The following is an 18679-nucleotide window of genomic DNA, read 5'->3' as shown; positions in this document are numbered from 1 at the left end:
AGAGGACAGTTTGTGCTTCTGCTTGTTAAAACAGACATGCAGAAATGAAAGATCCATGGAGAAATGCCACCCAATAATAGATTGTCTTCTAAAAAGTTATTTGTAATTCAAAACATGTTTTCTGAAAGAAATAGTGACTTAGTGGTGGATTCTGGGCTTGGCCCCTAATATTGCTGAACTCAAGGGTTCTGCCAGCAGGAGCAGCCATGGTCTGTGGGGAGAGGATGTCTGGTACAGAAGGCAAGCGAAGGGCAGAGTAAAGGGATTGACATCTGTGGGTCACCTGTTACATTCAGTTGCTTTACAGTTAATGCACTGTTTTGGTTTTCACCTAATCCAATGACAATAATGTCCATTTTATATAATACATGACAGAGCCAAGGCTCAGGAAGGTGGTAAGTTGTCCAAAGCCGATGATAACTGTCGGAGGTGAGATGTAAGCGCCAGGCTTGTCAGTCCTCAAAGTGCCAACCCCACCCCACCCCCCGCTGCACCGCGTTTCTGCTTCTTGGGTACAGGGCTCCCCTGGCTGGAGGAGCAGTTTCCCTTCACATTGTTCCTCCTAGAGATCTGCGCCGCGCTCACCCCAGGCTGGAAGCTCCTCTCCTTCACTTCCTCCCCCTGAAGCCTCCGTCTTCACTGAGGTCCCTCCTTCGAGGACCCACCCCAAAGTGCCCCCAGTTAAATATTCTTCCCTTTCATCATTACCCCCATTGGAAGTTTTCAGACTCCTTTGGGTGGTTAACTTGGGTGCTCAGAGGAAAACAGAAGGGTGAAATTGATTCTTGCACAGTTGTGCAAGAATGTTGGTCTCTTTAGCATAATACTATTTCAAAAGCAGTGGGTGGTGTGCGCCCTTCTTTAACAAACAGCAGGCAGTGCTGAAAACAGTGGGTGTAACCTGTGGACAAAACTGCAAAGACCTGGTCTCACACTATTGATATTTCATTATTTTTCCCCTAATGTGCTTTTTGTGTTCTGGATCCCATCCAAAACACCACGTTATGTTTAGCTCTCGTGTCTCCTTAGGCTCCTCTGGGGTTGTACCAGTTTCTTAGACTTTCCCTGTTTTCAGCACCTTGATTGTGTTAAGGAATACTGGCCAGGTATTTATTAGAATATCCATCAGTTTGTTTTTGTCTAATGTCTTTCTGGGGATTAGACTGGGGTTTGGGGTTTTACGGCAGGAGGACCACAGAGATAAAGTTCTCATCGTATTGTGTCAGGGTACATAGTATCGTTGTGGCTTATCACTACGATGTTAACCTGGGTCTCATAGTGTTTGCCAGCGTTCTTCACTGTCAGTTCCCCCTCCACCCATTCCCATATTGTGCCCTTTAGAGGCAAGTGACTAAGGGTAGCCCACACTTAGTGGGTAAGGAGTTATGCTCTACCTTCTTGAGGGGGGGCCATCTACATCAATAATTCGGACTTCTTCTATATGAGAGAGTTGACCTTTCTATTTAATCATTTATTTATATCAGTATGGACTCACAGGTATTTAATTTATATTTTAGGTTATAATCCAATACTGTGTATATATGTGTAAATCGCTGTTATATATTTCCTGACCCAGCCCTAGAATAAACCGTTTCTCCAAGAAGTTCTGGTTGTTTTTATTGGAGAATGGTATTAAGTGCAAGATCTAGGCACTGGCCATAATTTGTATTTTAATTTAGTAGAAATATGAAGCATTGAGGAATATACATATTTTATACACTCAAGATGGATCAGCTCAGTGACCATTTCAGTGGAGCCACCATTTGTGCTACATTACGAGGATATGCCTGCTCAGGCATCCTCCGGTGTGGAAGGACACACAGAAAGCGGGAGCAGCAGAGACCTGTGGGGAGAGGGCACAGGGTGGGCAGAGGCCTCCTCCCCATGTCCCTGCTAGGCACACGTGTTACCCACTCAAAAGGCACACTGAAGTGGACAAGGATGGAACTGGATCTGGAGGCTAAATGGAAGGTCCCTTGATCCCGTAGTCTCCTTTGCATTGTCCTCTTCTTCTTTAAATGTTTGTTTCTTTGGCTGTGTCAGGTTTTAGTTGAGGCACACGAGTTCTCTGCTGTGTGATGTGGCATCTTTGGTTGCAGCCCCTGGGCTTCCCAGGTGGCACTCGTGGTAAAGAACCCGCCTGCCAATGCAGGAGACACAAGAGATGCGGGTTCGATTCCCAGGTCAGGAAGATCCCCCGGAGAAGGAAATGTCAAGCCACTCCAGTATTCTTGCCTGGGGAGTTCTATGGATAGAGGAGCCTGGCAGGTTACAGTCCATGGGGTCTTAAAGAGTTGGGCATGACTGAGCACACACACACACGTAGACTCTACTCCTGGCAGGTGCTCAGGCCCCGTAATTGTGGTTCGCAGGCACTTGCGTTGTGGCATGAAGGCTCCAGAGTGAGGGTTCAGTAGTTGAGGTGCAGGGGCTGAGCCGTTCCGAGGCACGTGGGATCTTCATTCTCTCACCAGGGATCGTGCCCACATCTCCTGCATTTCAAGGTGGACTCCTAACCACAAAGGGCATCAGGAAAGTCCCTGTCTTTGTTTCCTTCTCTTCCACCCTTTCATCCTTCAGGAGTCTGTGCTGAATTCCTGAAGCCCATGTGTATCAGTGCAGCCCCTGCGCAATAAATGAGAAGATCATTTGTGAGGAGCGCTGGCTTAAAATACACTGACTGTTTTTTTTTTAGGTGACCAGGTGGCCTCTAGGAAGTCAAGGGCTGCTGTATGACCGAAGCTGGATGGTTGTGAATCACAATGGCATTTGCCTGAGTCAGAAACAGGAGCCCCGGCTCTGCCTGATCCAGCCCTTCATTGACCTGCAGCGGAGGATCATGGTCATCAAAGCCCAAGGTCTGAAAACAGGGTTCACTTTTACAGAGTAGTTGTCAAGAGTAGCTTTATTCTCATAAAATGAAATCATGACTTTTCCTCCACTAAATATTAAAATATTCCAAAAGGAAGTGAAATGATGTATAGAAGAGACAATAGGAAGTTTCTTCCTCTTTTTTTTTTTTTTGTTTGTTTGTGTGTGTGTGTGGAGGATATTTCTGGGAAAAGGTAAAGATCTGACCATCCAATCAGAAAGTAAAGAGGTGTTGAGTTTGAAATTATATGTTGTCCTTTCACTTACATTAGTTTTATTTCCTTCACTCTTCATAGCTTCTGCAAGCTTTAATTCTTCTTTGTGGATTTTTATTATGAACTGTCTAACACATAGACAGTAGACCAGCTCTGTCCAGTGGACCCCTATGTGATGATGGAAATGTTCAGCATCTACATCGTGCTGTTTGGTAGCCATCAATCTGATGTGGCTACTGAGTATGTGTAATGTGCAGGATGCTGGAGCTAAATTTTACATTTTATTTAATTTAAATTAATACATGTAGTGGCTACAGTGTTGGACAGCACAAATGTGAATAAGATGCAATCTCAAAAACAACAGAATGATCTCTGTTTGTTTCCAAGGCAAACCGTTCAATATCATGGTAATCCAAGTCTATGCCCCAACCAGTAATGCTGAAGAAGCTGAAGTTGAACAGTTTAATGAAGACCTACAAGACCTTCTAGAGCTAACACCCCAAAAAGATGTCTTTTTCATTATAGGGGACTGGAATGCAAAAGTAGGAAGTCAAGAAACACATGGAGTAACAGGCAGATTTGGCCTTGGAGTACAGAATGAAGCAGGACAAAGGCTAATAGAGTTCTGCCAAGAGAAGACACTGGTCATAGCAAACACCCTCTTCCAACAACACAAGGGAAGACTACACATGGACATCACCAGATGGTCAACACTGAAATCAGACTGATTATATTCTTTGCAGCCAAGATGGAGAAGCTCTATACAGTCAGCAAAAACAAGACTGGGAGCTGACTGTGGCTCAGATCATGAACTCCTTATTGCCAAATTCAGAAAGAAATTGAAGAAAGTGGAGAAAACCACTAGACCATTCAGGTATGACCTAAATCAAATCCCTTATGATTATACAGTGGAAATGAGAAATAGATTTAAGGGACTAGGTCTGATAGACAGAGTGCCTGATGAACTATGGATGGAAGTTCGTGACGTTGTACAGGAGACAGGAATGAAGACCATCCCCAAGAAAAAGAAATGCAAAAAAGAAAAATGGCTGTCTGAGGAGGCCTTACAAATAGCTGTGAAATTAAAAAAATAAATAAATAAATAAATAAATTAAAAAAAAAAAAGCAAAGGAGAAAAGGAAAGATATACCCATTTGAATGCAGAATTCCAAAGAGTAGCAAGGAGAGATAAGAAAGCCTTCCTCAGCGATCAATGCAAAGAAATAGAGGAAAACAATAGAATGGGAAACACTAGAGATCTCTTCAAGAAAATTAGAGATACCAAGGGAACGTTTCATGCAAAGATGGGCTCAATAAAGGGCAGAAATAGTATGGACCTAACAGAAGCAGAAGATATTGAGAAGAGGTGACAAAAATACACAGAAGAACTGTACAAAAAAGATCTTCACGACCTGGATAATCACGATGGTGTGATCACTCACCTAGAGCCAGACATCCTGGAATGTGAAGTCAAGTGGGCCTTAGGGAGCATCACTATGAACAAAGCTAGTGGAGGTGATGGAATTCCAGTTGAGCTATTTCAAATCCTAAAAGATGATGCTGTGAAAGTGCTGCACTCAATATGCCAGCAAATTTGGAAAACTCAGCAGTGGCCACAGGACTGGAAAAGGTCAGTTTTCATTCCAATCCCAAAGACAGGCTGTGCCAAAGAATGCTCAAACTACCGCACAATTGCACTCATCTCACACACTAGTAAAGTAATGCTTAAAATTCTCCAAGCCAGGCTTCAGTAATATGTGAACCATGAACTTCCAGATGTTCAAGCTGGTTTTAGAAAAGGCAGAGGAAACAGAGACCAAATTGCCAACATCCACTGGATCATGGAAAAAGCAAGAGAGTTCCAGAAAAACATCTATTTCTGCTTTATTGACTATGCCAAAGCCTTTGACTGTGTGGATCACAAGAAACTGGAAAATTCTGAAAGAGATGGGAATACCAGACCACTTGACCTGCCTCTTGAGAAACCTGTATGCAGGTCAGGAAGCAGCAGTTACAACTGGACATGGAACAACAGACTGGTTCCAAATAGGAAAAGGAGTATGTCAAGGCTGTATATTGTCACCTTGCTTATTTAACTTCTATGCAGAGTACATCATGAGAAATGCTGGGCTGAAGGAAGCACAAACTGGAATCAAGACTGCTGGGAGAAATATCAATAAGCTCAGATATGCAGATGACACCAGCCTTATGGCAGAAAGTAAAAAATAACTAAAGAGCCTCTTGATGAAAGTAAAAGAGGAGAGTGAAAAAGTTGACTTAAAGCTCAACATTTAGAAAACTAAGATCATGGTGTCTGGTCCCATCACTTCCTGGCAAATAGATGGGGAAACAGTGGAAACAGTGGCTGACTATTTTTCTGGGTTCCAAAATCACTGCAGATGGTGACTGCAGTCATGAAATTAAAAGACGCTTACTCCTTGGAAGGAAAGTTATGACCAACCTAGACAGCATATTCAAAAGCAGAGACATTACTTTGCCAACAAAGGTCCGTCTAGTCAAGGCTATGGTTTTTCTAGTGGTCAAGTATGGATGTGAGAGTTGGACTATGAAGAAAGCTGAGCACTGAAGAATTGATGCTTTTGAACTGTTGTTGGAGAAGACTCTTGAGAGTCCCTTGCACTGCAAGAAGATCTATCCTTAAGGAGATCAGTCCTGGGTGTTCATTGGAAGGACTGATGTTGAAGCTGAAACTCCAGTACTTTGGCCACCTGATGTGAAGAGCTGACTCATTTGAAAAGACCCTGATGCTGGGAAAGATTGGGGGCAGGAGGAGAAGGGGCCAACAGAGGATGAGATGGTTGGATGGCATCACCAATTCAATGGACATGGTTTTGGTGAACTCCGGGAATTGGTGATGGACAGGGAGAGGCCTGGCGTGCTGCGGATCATGGGGTTGCAAAGAGTTGGACACGACTGAGCGACTGAACTGAACTGAACACACTTACATCATCCAGTTTTAACAAACTTAGCGTTTGGCCACATTTGCTTCAATTTCTCCTCCTCGTCTCCATCCTCCTTCCCTCTCTCTCTTCTTATTACCCACCTTCTTTCTCCCTTCTGCACATGCTCTTTCTCCGCCTCCGTAAGAAATAAAAACATTTCAGATACAGATGAAATTCCCTATGTGCTTCCCTGTGCTCTCACTCCTTCTTCTGCACTCCACCTACCATTTACAGAATATGCCAGTTTCCCCCCTAACTTATAGCTATACTTTTGTGATATATACCACTCCCGTAGATTCAGTGATCATGTTTCCTGGCTGTCGGTGTTCCATTCTGCCTCAGTGGTTTATTTTGTCTTGAACCAATGAGCCACTGTCACTGCTAGAACTATATACTGAATCTCAGTAACTGATAATCTACTTCTGCTTCATTGACTGTGATAAATCACTAGATACAACCAGTCCATTCTGAAGGAGATCAGCCCTGGGATTTCCTGGGAAGGAATGATGCTAAAGCTGAAACTCCAGTACTTTGGCCACCTCATGAGAAGAGTTGACTCATTGGAAAAGACTCTGATGCTGGGAGGGATTGGGGGCAGGAGGAGAAGGGGATGACAGAGGATGAGATGGCTGGATGGCATCACTGACTCGATGGACGCGAGTCTGAGTGAACTCCGGGAGTTTGTGATGCACAGGGAGGCCTGGTGTGCTGTGATTCATGGGGCCGCAAAGAGTCGGACACGACTAAGTGACTGAACTGAACTGAACTGAAAGCCTTTGATTGTGTGAATCAAAGCAAACTTTGGAAAATTTTTTCAAGAGATGGGAATACCAGACCACCTTACCTGCCTCCTGAGAAAACTGTATGCAGGTCAAGAAGCAACAGTTAGAACCAGACATGGAACAATAGACAGGTTCAAAACTGGGAAAGGAGTATGTCAAGGCTGTATTTTGTCACTTTGCTTATTTAACATACATGCACAGTACATCATGTGAAATGCCAGACTGGATGAAGCTCCAGCTGGAATCAAGATTGCCAGGAGAAATATCAATAACCTCGAATGTGCAGATGATACTACCCTAATGGCAGAAAGCAAAGAGGATCTAAAGAGCCTCTTGATGAAAGTGAAAGAGGAGAGTGAAAAAGTTGGCTTAAAACTCAACATTCAAAAAACTAAGATCATGGCATCTGGTCCCATCACTTCATGGCCAATCGATGAGAAAAAATGGAAACAATGACAAATTTTATTTTCTTGGGCTCCAAAATCACTGCAGATGGTGACTGCAGCCATGAAATTGAAAGATGCTTGCTCCTTGGAGGAAAAGCTATGACAAACCTAGATAGCATATTAAAAAACAGAAACATTACTTTGCTGACAAAGATTCATATAGTCGAAGCTATGGTTTTTCTAGTAGTCATGTACAGATGTGAGAGTTGGACCACAAAGAAGGCTGAGTGCCCAAGATTGATACATTTGAACTGTGGTTTTGGAGAAGACTCTTGAGAGTCCCTTGGACAGCAAGGAGACTTGTCAGTCCGAAATCACAGGAAATCAGTTCAGAATATTCATTGGAAGGGCTGATGTTGAAGCTAAAGCTCCAATACTTTGGTGACCTGATGGGAAAAGCCGAATCATTGGAAAAGACCCTAATGCTGGGAAAGATTGAAGGCGGGAGGAGAAGGGGATGACAGAGGATAAGATGGTTGGGTGGCATCACTGACTTGACGGACATGAGTTTGAGCAAGCTCCAGGAGATGGTAACGGACAGGGAAGCCGGGTGTGCTGCAGTCCATGGGGTCACAAAGAGTCGGAAACGACTGAGTGACTGAACAATAATAACTGATAGGGCTTGCCCTTCTACCTCATGCCTCCAAATTGTCTTGGCCATTCTTGGCCTTTTGTTCTCTGTATGAATTTTTACACATGCACACAATTGAATAGTCACTCCCATAATCGAGATAGACAACAAGAAGCAAAACCCCAGAAAACTCCTTCATGCTATCTCTTTTCAGTCTCTCTTTTCCCCATCCTTAACACTTGGCAGTCAAAACTCTATCTCTACCCTTTAAAAAATTATCACTGTTAGTTTTTGTTTGAGGATGTTATATAAATGTAAACACACAATCTGTGAGCTTTTGATGTTGGCTTCTTTCACTCAGCATGATGCCTTTAAGTCCCATCTAAGTTATTGCACGAATCAGTAGTTTATTCTTTTTTTTTTTAATTGTTGAGTAGCCTGGTAGGCTGCAGTCCATGGGGTCACGGAGAATTGGACACGACTGAGCGACTTTACTTTCACTTTTCACTTTCATGCATTGGAGAAGGAAATGGCAACCCACTCCAGTGTTCTTGCCTGGAGAATCCCAGGGACAGGGGAGCCTGGCGGGCTGCCGTCTCTGGGATTGCACAGAGTCGGACACGACTGAAGCGACTTAGAAGCAGCAGCAGCATCATTCCATTGTATGGACCTACCAGAGTGTGGTATGTCCTCCTTTAATCTACTGAAGGGCATCTGAGTCATTTCTAGTTCTGAGCAATTATGAATAGAGCTGCTTTTAATATTCATGTACAGATTTTTGGGTGCTCAGAAGTTTTCATTTCTTTAGAATAAATACTAAGAGTTGATTGCAGGGTCATATAGTAAGGGTAATTTACTTTTAAAAGAAACTTCCAGACCATTTTCTGGAATGTATTGTTTTCATTTCCACCAGTAATGTATGAGAGTTCTAGTTGCTCCACATCCAGTCAGTTTTTGTCAGCGTTTTGTTTTATTTATTTTAATAGGTGTGTAATGGCATCCCATCATGATTTTAATTTGGTTTCCCTACTGGCTAATGATGTTAAGCAACTTTTGATGTACTTACTTGCTTTCTGTATGTTCATTTTGACCCATCGATTACAGAAGTGTGTTAATTTCTATGTATTTGGAGATGTTCTTATTTTCATTCTGTTATTGAGTTTAGTTTAATTCCATAAACTCTCCAAAAGAGAGTACTTACTTTGTAGATTTTAAATTCATTAAAATTTGTTAAGTTTTGGCTTATAACCAAGGATGTGATTTATTGTCATGAGTGTTCCATATACACTTGAGAAGAATGTGTATTCTGTTGTTGGGTGGAGTGTTCTGTAGATGTCAGTTATATCCACTTTGTTGATCAGTATTGTTGTTTTTCTATACACCTGCTGGCTTTTTATGCACTGGCTACTAGTTCTGTTAATGACTGAAAAAAGAGTGTTGAAGTCTTCAACTGTAATTGTCGATTTGTCTGCTTTCTCCTTAGTTCTGTTAGTTTTTGCTTCACATAGTATGACTGACTTCTTGGTGAATTGGTCCCTCTTTAAACAATGTTCCTCTTTATACATCATAATTTTCTTTGTTCCAAAGTTTGAAGTGTGAAATTCTTTGTTACAAATCCTACCATTGAGCTCTGATTCGGTTACTGTTTGAATAGTATATCATTTTCCACCTTTTTATTTATTTCTTCTAGCCTGATCAATATTTATATAACATTCCACAAAATGTATTCATTTAAACTGTACCACTCAATTATTATTATTCTTGTATATTTATAATCATCACCACAATAAACTTTAGAACACTTTGTCATCATCCTAAATGAGAAAGCCCATACCCACTAGCAGTCACTTCCTATTCCCAACTTCATCCCCAGTCCTGGTCACTACTAATCTACTTTCTGTATTTATGGATTTGCCTGTTCTGGATGTTTCATGTAATTGGGATCATACAATATATGACTGACTTCTTTTGCTTAGCATAATATTTCTAAGGATCATCATACTGTTGAACAATTAGGCATACTTATTTTTTTATCTGCTTATCAGTTGATGGATATTTAGACTGTTTCCACTTGTGGTTATTAGGAATAATGCTGCTATCAACATTTGTGTGTAAATTTTTCAAAATTTACTTATTTTTAATTGAAGGATAATTGCTTTATAGTATTGTATTGGTTTCTACCAAACATCAACATGAATCTGTATGGCTGGAGAGCACAGGTGGGCCGCAGAGGAGGCGTCCACAGAGAAGGGCCACCACGAATTCTACTCAGGCGTCTTGGCTTCATGCCTTTCCCTGTATTTTTAATGACTCATGAAGGATAAGGAGGCATGCAGAGTGGCAGCATGCCTCAGCTGTTCCAGCCTTTGTCAACAATCTCACACTCTTCAGTGGCCCGGGATCAATTTCCTCTAGTTTCTTCCGCATATTTTATTCTAAGTTTATGTACATATGTTATTTGCTCCTTTGTATGTATAATGTGTATACAAACTTTTTAGAGAAGAATCACTGCCCAACTCCACTGACATGGTAACAGTTTTGTTTTTTTTTTAGCACTAATAATGATTGATTCAGGAATCCAATTTGATGCTGACTCCTAGCAGCTAGGAGAATTGACAGTCTATGCTGACCTTCTTCTAGAGCGAGACTTCATGCCGGCCTGTCTATTTCTAGAGGATCTAGGTAGCTTAGAGAGCAATGACATCAGGATGTGGAGTCCTCCAGAGGGAGAGACACCTTTAAAGGGATTTCAGCATCGCAGGGACTATGGATGTGACTGCTCCAGTGCGGGGTCTCCCACGAGAAAGCTGCTCAGCCCACCTGCTGCTGCTGGTGCTGACAATGATGACGAGAATCTCTTTTATAAAGAGATTTCTAAGACCCAGCTGCTTATTTGACTCAACCAATTGCCCAGCTCATTAATTCTTGTATATTTGAGACTGATGGACTTTAAAAACATATACTTGTTCTTTTTTGCATGATGATAAATTTGTCTCTAACCTTTGTTCATTAGGGATGGAGCCTATAGAGGTGCCTCTTGAGGAGAACAGTGAGCAAGTTCGTATTTGCCAAAGCAAAGTCTGTGCGGACAGGTGAGGCTGTGGCAGGTGAAACTCTCAGGGAAGGGAAGAATGAAACCTCACTTTGTAGACATTCTCTCTGGTCTTTGAAAGATGCACCTAAGTCCATTTTCATGATATCAGGCACTCATGGTTCCCAGTATAAGAAGCCTGAGCTTACACTATCCAAAAGGCTTTATTGACCAGAAAATGCCAGTCCTCTCAGATGCAGCTACATGAAACCAGGGATAAATAATTGCAGACTCAGACAGTACAGAATCTGCTTTGTAGTACAAGAGTTGTGAACTCAGTCTCTGGATGAGGAAGATCCCCTGGAGAAGGGAATGGCAACCCACTCCAGTATTCTTCCCTGGAAAATTCCATGGACAGAGGAGCCTGGTGGGCTACAGTCCATGGAGTCTCAAAGAGTCGGACACGATAGAGTGACTAACACTTTCACTTTCACCCTGAAATGGCTGTATTTCTCTCCATGGAAGATTTGCTATAGTAACTTTCCAAAATATTCACCCAAAATTCATTACTCTGATTGGAAATGTGCTTTGATGAGTGTTTAAACCTGCACAAGAACTGGCAAGAGGGTGCAGAGTGTGCTCACCCCATGGGCCTCCAGCACGGCCAGGGCCCACGATGCCCAATTGGGTAGAGCACCATCCTCACACTATCACCTTCCCACCTTTCTTGAGCATGTACATAGCCCTTCATCATCCCAGTGTGACCCAGAGGTGCCAACAGCTTGGGTCCAGGTTGGATGTGTGTAGCTTGTGTTTGACATATCCCTTCATGACTGACTTGTTCGCAGTGCAGAAGGAAACGCTGTCTGATCAGCACTATGCGTAGCATGATTTCCTGAGCACAAATGTGCCCACTGACTGCGTTATTGTGTTCACTAAAAGCCATTGGCATTTTAAAAGGCTTCTACTAGTATATGAACCACTAGTGAACTATGAAGTTAATAATTTTTGTGTTTGCGGGGTTTAATTGGTTGGGGTATTAGATGGGCTGGGAACCATAAGATCGGGACCCACAATCAGAAAATTTGTCTTCCGCATGTTTTCTGGTCGAGATTAGGTAAACGGAGAGGTAGAAAGAGAAATTTCTAAAACTTAATTTGATCTGAAAACTTTGTGAAAAGCACAAATCTCAGGGCTTCCCATGCCCTGGAAATTTCTCTGCAGCTTCCTAAGCACACCTGTCATTTTAGGTGTCTATACTGCTGGGGACTTCATTATATTCTATTATGTTCTGTTATATTATACTATATAACATTTTGCTATTTCAGTTACTTAAAGGAATACTACATAACGTTCACCATCCTTCCTTTTTCTTTTTTGTCAGGGTAAACACATATGATTGCGGAGAAGAAATTTCCAACTGGCTGTCAAAGTTTTTTGGCCGTCCCTATCATTTGATCAAACAAAGTTCAGACTTTCAAAGAAATGCAAAGAAGAAACATGGCAAAGGTATTACATTTTGGATTGCTTCTCGGGGGACAGGAACTTGGACTCACACTTGCAGACGTGAACATCAGTCCACAAAATGGGCTGACAGGGCAATCTGCTCATGAAGTGGGGGTGGTGGGCCTTTGGCAGACAGGTGCCCAGGTGGCCCCGCAGGTCAGCAGGGCCCATGTGTGGTCTTCAGACCGACCCTGAGGAGATAGGTGGGCTTGCGGGCTCCGCTCAAGCTCTCTGCCTCAGTCCTGCATGTTTGGAAAAATGGGTTATTATTATTATTTTTAAAATAAAAACATTGGTAGCTTGCTATATCCTAAGAAAATCTGGATTTCTGTCCTGACATCAAGTGATTGTGAGACCTTGGCAAATCCTTGAAACTCATGGTGTGGAAATTCTGCAGACCTCAATTACTTAGATTTAAGGGTTTTGACAGTTTTTCCTGCTGCAAGCTGTTGTGAGCATAAAACAAGACTTTAGAGAAGAAAGTACTTTGAGGTCACAGTACCATGTGTGAAGAGTACGCTTTCAGGTGTCTGTTCCAATGTCACCTCAGGAGACCGTTGCCTGACTGCCCTCCTATGAACTAGAGCCCCCTCTTGAAACTCCCAGCTCATTCCCTGTTTTATTTTTCCCTGTGGCTTTTTTTTTTTTTCTTAATCTTTTGGTCATGCCACAGACCTTGTGGGATCTTAGTTCCCTGACCAGAGATTGAACCTTCACCCCTTGCACTGGCAGCGTGAAGTCTTAATCACTGGATCACAGGAAAGTCCCTCTGTGGCACATTTCACATCCTATAAGGAAACATTTTGCTCATTTATCCTGTTTATGTTCTGCCTTCTCTCTGCTAGATCATAAACTCGGTGAGGGAAGGATTTTTCTCTGCTTTGTCCTCAGTGTTTAGAACAGACCTGATATATAGTAGTTGCTCAGTAAATACTAGATGACTAAATCAATGGACTGGATAGTTGCTACATTCCTGATTTGGGCAGGAATGACCTGGCTTAGTCACTAGCTCTCAGGGAGACTGGCTTGTAAGTCTACACCTGAAATGAGTCTTGGAGGGCTTCAGGGAAGAGGTGAGTTCCAGGCAGAGAGCGGCACGAAGATTGCTGAAGATTACTGGCAGGGCTCGGCACTTCATGGGCTCAGGGAAGGGTTTAGGAAGGTGGGATGTGGGTACGGGGGTGATGGGGGTAGAGCTGGGGAGATGAGATGAATGTGCTGCTGAGTCAGAAGCACTATCTGTGGGTGGGAGACTCATTGAAGAATTCTATGCTGGGGAGTTTCATGATGCTGCTTGTATCAGAAAGACATCCCTGGTGAGGTGTGGAGGCTGTGATGGAGAGAGAGAAGAAGGAAGCAAAGAGGTCAGGCAGGCTCTGCCTGTCCTGATGGGAGATGGAACCTGGGCAGGTGAAGGGGGCAGCAGAGTGAATCTGTTGCCTGCTCGATAGCAAGGTCAGGGAGTGTCAGCCTGTGAACGTTATACTTCAAAGATGCCATTTATGGTGGTGTGGTCTCTGATGGTCTGGGTCTAGGTCTTTGAACACTTAAATTTTTTAAACTACACTACCTCTTTACACTGTCACCTAAATTTTTTAAAAGTAGTTTAAGAAGTTGCAAAGGATGTGATTTCCAGCATACTGTGTATATACAGGCTTACCTTGGAAATATTGTGGGTTCAGTTTCCAACCACCACAAAAGCAAGTCACACATTTTTTTTGGCTTTCCAGTGCATATAAAAATTATGTTTATACTCTACCATAATCTATTAAGTATGTAACAGCATTAAGTCTAAAAATCAGTGTGTGTGTGTTAGTCGCTCAGTCGTGTCCAACTCTTTGCAACCCCATGGACTATAGCCCACCAGGCTTCTCTGTCCATGGAATTCTGCAGGCAAGAATACTGGAGTGGATTGCCATTCCCTTCTCCAGAGGAGCTTCCCAACCCAGGAATCGAACCCTGGTCCCCTGCATGGCAGGCAGACTCTTTACTGTTTGAGCTACAGGGAAGTCTACCAATCAGTGTACATACCTTAATTAAGAATACTTTAGCCTTCAGCAAGTCATAGTAACATCAAAGATCACATAACCTAGGAACATGGATCATATAACATAGTAACATCGCAGATCCCCATAACATATCATAATGAAAAAGATTGAAACATTGCAAGAACCACCAAAACGCAGCACAGAGACATGACGTGAGCAAATGCTGTTGGTGCTGTTGGGAGAGCAGTGCAATGGACTTGCTTGATGCAAGGTTGAACACACCTTGAGTTTATAAAAAGTATAGTGCCTGCGAGGTACCTGTGAGGTTCGATTAAGGTGGATTTCGATAAAATGAAGTTCATGTGTGCTGTGAGCTAAGCTGCTTCAGTCGTGTCCGACTCTTTGCAGCCCCATAGACTATAGGCCGCCAGGCTCGTCTGTCCGTGGGATTCTCCAGGCGAGAATATTGGGGCGGGTTGCCATGTCCTCCTCCAGAGGATCTTCCAGACCCAGGAGTTGAACCTATGTCTCTTACGTCTGCTGCATTGGCAGGCGGGTTCTTTACCCTAGTGCCACCCGGGAAGCACAAAACAAAGTATACTTGTAGGCACTGAAATGAAAACTCATATTTTGCCCTTTTAAATATAAGCCAGTGGCATCCCATTATCATAATAATTTGATTCTTATGAGTATTCATTAAAAAATATGTATATGAACAAACTGTTTTGCCCCACCTCGAGGCATGCAGGATCTTAGTTCCACAACTAGGGAGCTAACCCATACCCCCAGCAGTGGAAGTGTGGATTCTTAACCACTGGATCAGCAGGGAAATCCTCAAAAAATATTTTTAATGTACAGAAATTGCCTTTCTTTCCTTTTCCTTCTTCAATTTGGATTGCTGTTCCACTTCCTTGATGGAATTTTATCTTAGTGTTATATATTTTATGCTTGAAAAATCTTTCCTTGATCACCCTATCATATTTACCTTAAACTAAAATTATATATGAATTGAAATACAGAAAATTTTAAAAAGTTTTCTGTGATCGTAGTGTCTCAGTGTTAGGACATTTTTTTCTGGGTTGAGTTCTAATCATGATTTTTAATAATTTTTTAAAAATAAACACAGTTGATCAAAGCAATACAAACTATATTATAAAATTTGAAAAATAGCTATTAAACATAAAGAGAAAAAATAGTGGAAAACGACTCTGTTAATGAGATGACTGGCTGCCCGTGATTAATTCCCGTGTCCATGAACAGCTATCATCTATGATCAGAATAGCTGGTGCTGGGCGTTGGTTCTCTTCTGAAGAATCTCATTTAAGTCAGTAAAGAGCTGGGGATGATGGAGTTTGGTTAGTGGGCTGTCACTCAAACCTTTCTTCTGAGGCACAGGGATCTAACATCAGGATGGCTTTCATCATCTGTCACTTGACAGCTTAATTAGTTCCGGCAGTTTTGTGGTTAGCAAAGAATTGGAAGTCATTTGACCTACAGGAGAATCATCATTCACCCATACTTAAGGGACTCTTATTTTCTTAGCACAGACTCCAGGGCTGTGAATGGGGCTTTTGTTTTCCACCAGGAGATTTTTAGCCTGAGGGCCAATATGCCACCGGAAAGGTGCGGTCTTTCCCAGTGAAGGGTGATAAGGGCCTTTTGTGGGCACCTCGCTGCTCTGATGAGCTGTTCTAGCGAAGAAGCCATGGAAGTAGAGAACCTGTAAGCGATTCTCGTGGCACTATCCATTCTTAGGTGTTCTGGCATCCACAGGCCTGAATCTGAAACAGCTCTCTGGGTTTTGGTCCAGGCAACCCTTTCGTATCAACATCTATAATGACAGCTATGGCATGCCCGACTAGAGGCAGTTCTGCATGACTTTGATATTTTCTTCCACTCCTTTTTTAATAATAAAAATTTCTGTAGTTTAAAAACTTGTCTTATTTATATATATCTAAGGTCAATATTGGGCTTTCCTAGTGGCTCAGTGGTAAAGAATACACCTGCCAACGCAGTGAACGCAGGTTTGATCCCTGGACTCCTGGAGAATGAGATGGCAACCCACTTCAGTGTTCTTTCCTGGAAAATCCCAGGGACAGAGGAGCCTGGTAGGCTATAGTCCTTGGGGTCACAAAGAGTTGGATACAACTTAGCGACTGAACAACAACAAAGTCAATATTACAAGCTTTGCCAAGGGCAAAACCCAGCTTTTCCTTAACTAGATTCCCTGACTAGATTCAGATCTTCCTGGGCCCAGGATCCGCATCAAGGTCCTTCTTTCTTGGGGAAGAGCCCCCCTACTTCCCCACAGCTCCATCTCTTCTCAAAATGTTACCTTCAAGTCTCTTTTGCTGGAACAATTCAACGTCAGCTTTTTTTTTTTTTTTCTAGATTAGTAACAGAATCTTCTAGGAGCTAATTTTCTTCCTGTTTGAATTATGCGTAGAACATTTTTTATTATTCCCACAGGCACCAATTTTTCCCTTGTAGAAATAATCTTTATTATTTAAAAATGCAAGTCGATAGAAGCACAATTCATTTTCATTCCAAGAAAGCAATTCTTCTTTTAAAATTTGATTTAAATTTTTTAATTTAGTATTATTGGCATACAACATTATATTAGTTGCAGATGTATGCCATAATAATTTGATATTTGTATGTATTGCAAAGTGATCATACAAGTCTAGGTAACATCAGTCACCATACATAGTTACATTTTTTTTTCTTTTGATGACAACTTTTAAGATTTACTCTCCTAGCAGCTTTCAAATAGGCAATACAGTTTTATTAACTATAGTTGCCACAGTATACCAGAGAAGGCAATGGCACCCCACTCCAGTACTCTTGCCTGGAAAATCCCATGGATGGAGGAGCCTGGTGGGCTGCAGTCCATGAGGTCGCTAACAGTCGGGCATGACTGAGCGACTTCATTTTCACTTTTCACTTTCATGCATTGGAGAAGGAAATGGCAACTCACTCCAGTGTTCTTGCCTGGAGAATCCCAGGGACGGGGGAGCCTGGTGGGCTGCCGTCTATGGGGTCACACAGAGTCGGACACGACTGAAGCGACTTAGCAGCAGCAGCAGCAGCCACAGTATACATTACCCTTCCAAGATATATATTTTATGCTTGGATGTTTGTACCTTTTGAATCCCTTCACCCATATCACCCATCCCACCCCCTGCCTTTGGCAACCACCAGTCTGCTCTATGAGCTTGTTTTGTTTGCTCGTTTTTTGGTGGGTTTTTTTTTTTGTTTGTTTTAGATTCCACCTATAAGTGAGATCATACAGAACTTATCTTTCTCTGTCTGACTTATTTCGTTTAGCATAATGGCCTCAAGGTCTTTCCATGTTATTGCAAATGGCAAGATTTCATTTTGAATGGCTGCATAATATCCCGTTGTACATGTACACCACAGTTTCCTCATCTGTTTACCCATCCGTGGACACTTAGCTTGCTTCTCTGTCCAGCAGCCCTTTTAAACACTCCATCCTCTTTTAGATCAGTCTGCTCGTACGACAGCCGCCCTTTCTCTGGTGAATGAGGCACAATATCTGCTGATAAACAGATCCAGTATTTTGGAACTTCAGCAGCAATTAAGCACAAGGTAAGATTCCTTTACTATTTGTTATTTACCTTGGGAAAGAATGCCTGCAATGCAGGAGACCCAGATTTGATCCCCTGGGTTGGGAAGATCCCCTGGAGAAGGGAATGGCTCTACCCACTCCAGTATTCTTGCCTGGAGAATTCCATGTACAGAGAAGCCTGGCAGGCTACAGTCCATAAGGTCACAAAGAGTTGGACGTGACTGAGTGACTAACACTTTGGGAATAGCAAACAGGTGTAACCACTTGCCTCTGGAAGTGAGCCAGTCACCTGCCTGGGGAGAAAAATTCTGAGAATCTTGAGTCCAGACCCTTCATTGAGAAACCAAGGTCCAGAGAAGTCACAAAACTTTTTAGGCCAGTTTACCTTAATCTTTTAGAGGGTTATTTATCTTCCAGTGTCCTTCTTGATGCCCTCAAGATGCTTAGTGGAGAATACCAATTCTCATTGTGTGATCATTTCAGTTCTTAACACTTGCTTTAATGGAATTGTCAGCAAGTTGACACAGCTGTTTTGCCCCCCACCCCCCACTGTTCCCTGGCCCCTAGGAGCCTTGCCCTCCTTCCACAGTTATTTTGAGTGAAAATAGCAGTTGTGCTTTTCAAGTTAAAACTGCAGATGTCATCTGTACCATCAGACAGAACCAGCGCCCTTGCCCACTCACTCCCACCCAGAGATCTCCCAAGGACTCTGGAAAG

The 18679-nt window shown here is 42.5% G+C and overlaps 1 protein-coding gene across 1 annotated transcript in view; it reads left to right on the top strand.

Annotated features, from left to right (window-relative positions):
* The window catches only part of MOCOS (molybdenum cofactor sulfurase), a 63479-nt gene that overhangs the window by 27930 nt on the left and 16870 nt on the right, over positions 1–18679 (top strand). Inside the window, exons 9-12 of the mRNA XM_069568683.1 lie at positions 2696–2858; positions 10862–10940; positions 12264–12388; positions 17877–17982. Of these exons, the coding sequence (XP_069424784.1) occupies positions 2696–2858; positions 10862–10940; positions 12264–12388; positions 17877–17982 (473 nt within the window). The remainder of the gene's footprint in view (positions 1–2695; positions 2859–10861; positions 10941–12263; positions 12389–17876; positions 17983–18679) is intronic.

The sequence above is a fragment of the Ovis canadensis genome, chromosome 23 (assembly GCF_042477335.2).
Source record: "Ovis canadensis isolate MfBH-ARS-UI-01 breed Bighorn chromosome 23, ARS-UI_OviCan_v2, whole genome shotgun sequence".
NCBI lineage: Eukaryota > Metazoa > Chordata > Mammalia > Artiodactyla > Bovidae > Ovis > Ovis canadensis.
Note: the sequence above shows the minus strand (reverse complement) of the source record. Positions and strands in the feature narration are given on the sequence as shown.